Consider the following 7,121-nt stretch of genomic DNA (forward strand, 5'->3'; position numbering starts at 1 on the left):
GCATTCCCGGGAATTTGGCTCACCAGGACGCTGCTGTCGCGGGGGTCGGTGGCCAGGCTCAGCCCCAGGCGCATGTTGTCCTTGCGCTCCGACACGTTGGACAGCGTCACGCGCCCTGCGGAGACAGCGCGGCATTCCCGGGAATCCCAACGGCCCCGGGAGCTCCGGAGGAACCGGGAATTCTGAGCCAGAGAGGGATCGCTGCCCCCGGAACTCCGGAATTTTTGGAAAGTGAGAAAAAAATTGGGAAAATTGGGGTTTTTTTTTCCCAAGATGAACAAGCAAGGAAGGAAAATTTTTTTGGGAATGAGGCTGGAAGTCGGAGAGGAGGAAATCCCTTGGAGGGCTCAGCTCCTCATCCTGGATTCCCAGGAAATCCCTGTTTTTCCCATGGCACAGCCCAGAAATTGGGATCGGCCAATCCTACACACCACAGAGCCGTGTCCCAAATCCCGCTCCGACCGTTCCTCCGGAAAACCCTTGGGAATCAAACTGGGAATGGCGGAATAACTGGGGACAGAAGGAATTCCAAACCCATCCAGGCCGCTCCAAGCCCCATCCAACCCAACCTCGGAGGCATCTGGGAATTCTCTGGGAATTCCCTGGGATTTCTCTGGGAATACCCTGGGAATTCTCTGGGAATTCCGCCTTCCCTCGATCCCATTTTTTCCGGGATGTTTGGGAAGGTCGGGAATGCCGTACCCAGGTTGAGCTTGGTGCAGTTCCCGTCACTCGGCACCGGACACTTGTAGACGTCTCCGGTTTTCTGGTGCCCGTTGGATTCGTACGGAGCTCCCACCACCAGCCTGCAGAAAACACGGATCCGTCGGGAAAACGGGAATTCCAACCCCCCCCGGGGAAAAAAAAAAAATCCCTGATTTGGGAGCGGCCTCGGTGGAAGGGGAAGTTAGGAATGGGATTCTGCCAGCTGGAATTCTGGGATTTATTCCCAAGGGAGGGAGGGATCCGGAGCCCGCTGGAAGCGCAGGGAAAAGCAGGGAAGCAGCTCCAGGATGGACCCAAATCCCTGGGAATTCTCTCATGGATTGTCCCGGCTCTTCCCTCTTTTCCAGAGGGACTTGGAATGGTTTGGGATGGAAGGATCATCTCATCCCAACCCCCTCCATGGGCAGGGACTCCTCCCCCTTCATTCCAGGAACTTCTCCAGGACATTCCAGGATGTGGAATTCCAGCAGAACCATGGGGAATTCCAAGGAGGGCTTCCAGCACATCCCACTGGGGTCCACGAGGTATTTTGCCCCGGAAAATCCTGGAAAAGGGAATTTGCTCCATCCTGGAGTTGTTGTGAACAGCCCTGAGCCGAATGCTGGGATCTCCAGGAGTGGGGGAGGAAACTGGGAAGGAATTTTCCCAGGAAAAACCCAGAAAAGGGAATTTCCTCCAAACTGGAGTGGCTCCGAACTTTGGGATCTCCAATGGAGGGAGGGAATTTTCCCAGGAAAACCCAGAGAAGGGAATTTCTCCCAAGCCGGAATCGCTCTGAACGTTGGGATCTCAAATGGAGGGAATTTTCCCAGGAAAATCGGGAATTCTCCCACTCTCCAGGATGCAGGAGCTGCTCAATCCCATTCCCATTCTGGGTGGGATAATTTTGGTACATCCAAACATTTTTCCCGCTTTTTCCTCCACCTCAACATCCCAACCCAGCAACCCCAAAGCGGGAAGAGATTCCCAAGGAATCCATCCCTTCTTTCCAGGTTATCCCAAAAATCCCCGGCACCAGGAGCTGTCGGCTCCCAAAAAAAAAAATGGGAAATTTTAAAAATTTTTTTTTTTGCAGCTTCCCAAAAATCCAACGGATGCGATCCCGCTCCGGATCTCCGGAAAAACTGCGGAGCTCTTTTGTTCCCAGCAGCTGGAAAAGCCACGGGCGCAGCTGGTCCCGGTTAGAGCGGGAATTGTCATTCCATAAAAATGTTGCTGCTCCAAAGACAAACATCCCAATCCGGAATCGCTCGCGCGAGGAAAAGCTCCCGAATCCAAGGATTCTCATGGAAAAACTTCCGGTCTTAATGTGGGAATTGGCGATGGGAGAATCGGCTCCAGCTGGAGCTGTCATCGACAGGGAAAGTGGGAATAAAGTTAAGGAAAACTGGGGGAAAAGTTGGGGAAAAAGTAGGAAAAAAGTCAGGGAAAATTGGGGAATCTTTTCTTGGGAATCTCCAGAGGGAAGCCAGAGATCCCACGGGATTCCCTGGATGCCGATCCCAGAACGGCTCCATGGGAAATTCCAGCTGAGCTGAGAGAACCTCGCCGGGAAACTCCGGAGAAAATGGGGAAAAGGATCCCTGGGAAAACGGGAATGCGGAATTCCCGCTGCCCAGGGAATCCCAGAATTCCTGGGGCTGGCCTGGCTCCCGTTATCCGCTCTTTCCTGGGAATTGTCCATGGGAATGGGGCTCCAGGTGCTCCTCTCTGGGATTCCTTGGAAAAGGAACTTTGGGATCAGAGATTCCCATGGAATTCCAAGTCCTGCTCCTGGATAAGATCAGCCCTGGGATTCCCTGGGATTCCCTGGGATTCCCTGGGATCCCTCTGGGATCGGCTCTGGATCCATCCCTGGGATCCCCAAATCCCCAACCCGGAGCCGATCCCGGGGCTGATCCCACATTCCCGAGGGATTTTCCCGCTGGATCTCCAGGCCCCGCCCCTTCCCTGGGAACTGAACCCGGGGCCGCTCCGGGCGCGGATTCCCGAGGGATCCATTCCAGCAATTCCCAAGGCGCTCCAAGGAATCCACAATTCCCAAATTCCCAATATTCCCACCTAAAATTCCTCATTTTTTTAAAGGAAAACCTTTTCCAGGAGCAGCCTCAGCCCAGCCCAGCGATTCCCAGGAATTCCGCAGGAGATTTGGGGTGGATCGGGATCATTCCCACCAGAATTCCCGCAGAATCCCATCGGAATTCCCGCTTTTCCGAAGCCCGCTCACCATTTCTTGCCGCCGATGTCGTGCTGCTGCACCGTGTATCCAAAGAAAGATTCCCGGGATCCCGGAATGATCCGGGGCCTCTCGGTGTCCACATTGAAGGAATTCCCGAATCCTGGGGAAAAAAAACAAGGAAGCCATAAAAAAAAAAAAAAAAAAAAAGCCAGAATTTCCCCCTCCTTATCCCAAAATTCTTTCCAGCTCCTTTTGTCCCAGCAGCTCAGGAAGTTCCCACTTTTCCCAGTTTTTCCCAGTTTTTCCCAGTTTTGCCAGTTTTCCCATTTTTTTCCCAGTTTCTCAATTTTTTCCCAGTTTTCCAATTTTCCCCACTTTCCCCACTTTTCCCAGTTTTTCCCACTTTTCCAATTTTTCAACAGTTTTTCCCATTTTTTCCCAGTTTTCCATTTTCCCCAGTTTTTCCCACTTTTCCCAATCTCCCCAATTTTCCCCATTTTTCCCACTTTTCCCCATTTTCCCCAAATTTTGGACACCGGGAATGTTCCGATCCCGCCCTCTCTGGGAGCCGGAAGCCGCCATTCCATGGATTCCATTCCAGCGGTTTTTTTGGGATGAATCCCAGGCTCCGGCTCCACAGAAAAGACAGGAAAAGCTCGGGAAGGGAGGCGTGGAATTCCAGCATTCCCAAAATTCCACTCCCCATCCCGGAGTTCCCAGGGAAAATCCGAGCCTGGGAATGGAGCCTGGAGCTTGTGGAGGATTTGGAATTCCCGGAATTCCCAGAATTCCCAGCCCTGAGCGGCCGATCCTGGGAATTCCCTGGAATCCAGGCTGGATTTGGCCGCTTCCATGGGAATCACGGGATGGGATCCATGGAAAAAGCCATTCCCGAGGTTTTCCCAAGGAATTGCCTTTCCCGGGAATGGGGAGTGGCGGCTCCGGCCGGGAAAATCCCTGAGGATGGAATTCCAAGCACAACAGGGAGATTTCTTTGGGATGAATCCTCTGGAAAACATCCCAATCCCGGGAGGAATTCCAGAGAAATCCCAGGAATTTCCTCTGGGATGGACACGGATTCCCGGGATTCCATTCCCTGAATCCTGCCGGATGCAGCATTCCAAGGAAAAACCAAAACCTTGGAATTCTCCTCCAGGCCAGGGACGGGAGGCTCCCATGGGAATTTCTCGGGAAGGAAAACTCTGGAAAAATCCAGCTGGGAATGTTTGGATAACCAGGAATGTCTGGAATAAAGGGAATGTTTGGAATTCCAGGAATAAATTCCAACCACGGATTCCGAGGAGGAGCTTCCAAACGCTCCGGGAGGAAATTCCAGGATTAAAAAAAAAAACCGGGAGACCGGGATGAGAGCCAAGGAATTCACATCCCAAAAAAACCCAGGAAAGAGAAAAACCGGGATTGGCCATGGAATTCTGGGAATGGGAAAAGAGCAGCCGGAGGGAATTTTGGGGATTTGGGAATTCCCAAAGATGAGGAAGGGAAGAGCTCGGGATGGATTTTCCTCTTGGATTTTCCCGGATTTTGTCCTGCAGAGGAATTTTGGGAATGGGAACGTCGGGATAAGGGAGAATCCCATCCCGGGAAAGGGACGGGAACTCCCGGATAAACAGAAATATTCCAGGGAAATCTCTGGGAAAACGGGAGCTGGAGAATCCCAAGGAAAGCCAAAAAAAATCCGGGAGAGGAAAATTCCAAGCAAAATTGGGAATATTCCAGCTGGGAATGGGAATTCCCAAAAATCCCGGAGATTTTTCCGCTTGGGAATGACGTCATTATCCCAAAAAAGCGAGGAAAAGCTCCAGGTTTTCCTTGGAATTCTGAGGTTGGGAAGAATCGAATTCCTCCTTTTTTCTTTGGAGGTTCTGGAGAATCCAAAGTTTTGGGTTTTGTCGGGAAAAATGTTGGGAATTCAGGGAAAATTTTGGGGAAGGAAGGATGGGAATGAAATCAGCCCGGTGGGAAAAGCGGGATAAAGGGAAATCTGGGAATTTCTGGGATGGGGATGAGGATTCCAAAGGTGGGGAAATGGGGGAAAAATGGGGAAAAATGGGAAAAAGAGGAGAAAAAAGTGGGGAAAATGGGGGAAAATGGGGAAAGAAAAGAAGGAAAAAATTGGGGAAAATGGGAGAAAATATTGGGAAAAAAGAGGGAAAAAGTGGGGAAAATGGGGGGGAAAAGGGGAGAAAATATTGGGGAAAAAGAGGGAAAAAAAGGGAAAATGGGGGGGAAAAAAAAGGAGAAAAAATTGGGAAAAAGAGAGAAAAAATTGGGAGAAAAACAGGAAAAAAAGTGGGAAAAGTGCCCTGCCCGAATTCTTTGGAATTCCCAACTGGAAAAGGAACTCTGGGAATCTCCTGGAAGTTTTCCCGTCATTCCCAGCCCTGGCTGAACGTTTGGAGCCGGATTTTGCTGCCTTTGCTCCGAAGTTTTGTGGTCCCAGGAGCTGCCGGAGGAATATCCCGGGTTTTTTATGGAATTGTCAGGGAAATTCCAGGTTTTTTTCCCCCGGTTTCCGGCACTGCCAGAACTCGGGATGGAATTCCTGGAGCGGGAAGGTTGAGCTGAAGCAGGAAAATTTTCTAAAGGAGAAAAATATTTGGGAAAAAGCTCTGGGAAGCAGCTGGAATTCCCAGGAATCCAAGGAATGCTGGCAGCTCCAAGTTTGTTGTTGGCTCCGAGGGAAAATCCCGGGATTTTTGGATGGGAATGCTGGGGAAGCTCGGTTATCCTGGGATATTCCCGCTTTCCCCAAAAATCCCTGGATACGGAAACATCCTGGGCCAGAAGGGGTCGGGAATGGGAATTCCCATGGATAGAGAACATCCCGGGATGGAAATTCCAGAGGGAGAAACTCCCAAGGGACACAAATCCCTGGAGATAGAAAATTCCAGCGGGAATTTTCCAGGACGGAAATCCCTGGATAGAGAAAATTCCATTGGGAATTTTCCAGGACGGAAATCCTGGCCCAGAACCATCCAAGGATGAGGGAAAAAAATCCAGGAGAGCGGAGCGAAAATCCGGGAATGTTTCCATAAATCCGCCGTGTCCAGAGGGGGAAATTCCCGAGGCTCCGCCAGCTCCCGGATTTTTCCAGGATCCCATTCCAGAGGCGGCTCCGCATCCATCGCTGCGGCCACACATGGATCCAATTATCCCGGGAAAAGCGGCTCCCTGGAAAGGATCGGCGGGCAGAAAGGGAAAACAAAAATCCCAAAAATCCCAAAAAAAACCTCCCAGAAAAATCTCCCAGAAAAAACTCCCAGAAAAACCCTGGCGCGTTTTCCAGAGGAACTTTGGGAATGTTTGCAGCTGGAGCCGGCGGCCGAGTGGGGAAAAAGCGCTTTTCTTTCCTGTTTTTTTCCCGGATTTTTCCCATTTTTTCCCGGTTTTCCCCTGATTTTTCCCAGTTTTTCCCGGTTTTTCCCGTTTTTTTCCCGTTTTTCGGCTCCCGGCGCGGGTGGATTCCAGATGGGATAAAACCAGGAATGAGCGCTGCCTTTTCCAAGGAAAAAAAAAAACCGGGAAAAGGCGGAAAATCCATGGAACGGGAGAAGCCGCAGCTCCTGGAATTAAACCCCGCCTGAAGCCCGGGTTTAACCCCGAGAATTCCCGGTTTTCCAAAGGGATTTATGGAAAAGGGAAGTTTCCTTCCCCTCCTTTGGGGTTATCCCGATAAACCCCGCTCCAAAACCGAGGAAAAACCGGGAATTTCCCGGCAATTCCAAGATTTCCATCCCTCTCCAGCTCCCTCCCGCTCCCGGCAAAACTTTTCCAAGAGCCGCCCTGGAGGTTTTTGGGATTTTTTTTCCCAAGCCATTCCCGGTTTTTTTTTGGGATTGGGACTCACCGGGCAGGAGGAAGAGGGAGCAAGCCAGGAGAATCCCGCTGGGAATGGCCATGGAATCATCGGGAAGCGCCGATCCCAAATCCCGGCCCCGATCCCAAAGCTTTTCCCGGCTCTCCCTGACAGCGGGAGAGCCCCGGGACCGAGGGGGAGGGGCCGGGAAAACTGGGAGGAGGGAAAGGATGGGAATGGGGGCGGGAATTCCAGCGGTGGCACCCTTTAGGGAGCGGATTCCAGGCGGGAATTCCAGATGTGCCAGCCGGGAATTCCAGCCGGGAATTGGAGCTATTCCAGGCGGGAATTCCAGCCGGGAATCTGCCGTGCCAGCCGGGAATTCCAATCTGGAATCCT

At 51.7% G+C, this 7,121-nt stretch overlaps 1 protein-coding gene across 1 annotated transcript in view; it reads right to left on the bottom strand.

The window, feature by feature from the left end:
* Positions 1-6,910, bottom strand: part of ITGA11 (integrin subunit alpha 11) — a 33,138-nt gene extending 26,228 nt beyond the window's left edge. The window contains exons 1-4 of the mRNA XM_033517035.1: positions 6,774-6,910; positions 2,954-3,065; positions 703-806; positions 24-115 (exon numbers count right to left, since the gene is read on the bottom strand). Of these exons, the coding sequence (XP_033372926.1) occupies positions 24-115; positions 703-806; positions 2,954-3,065; positions 6,774-6,825 (360 nt within the window). The 5' untranslated portion in view covers positions 6,826-6,910. The remainder of the gene's footprint in view (positions 1-23; positions 116-702; positions 807-2,953; positions 3,066-6,773) is intronic.
* Positions 6,911-7,121: the final 211 nt, after the last annotated feature.

This window comes from Parus major, chromosome 10, assembly GCF_001522545.3.
Source record: "Parus major isolate Abel chromosome 10, Parus_major1.1, whole genome shotgun sequence".
NCBI classification, from domain to species: domain Eukaryota; kingdom Metazoa; phylum Chordata; class Aves; order Passeriformes; family Paridae; genus Parus; species Parus major.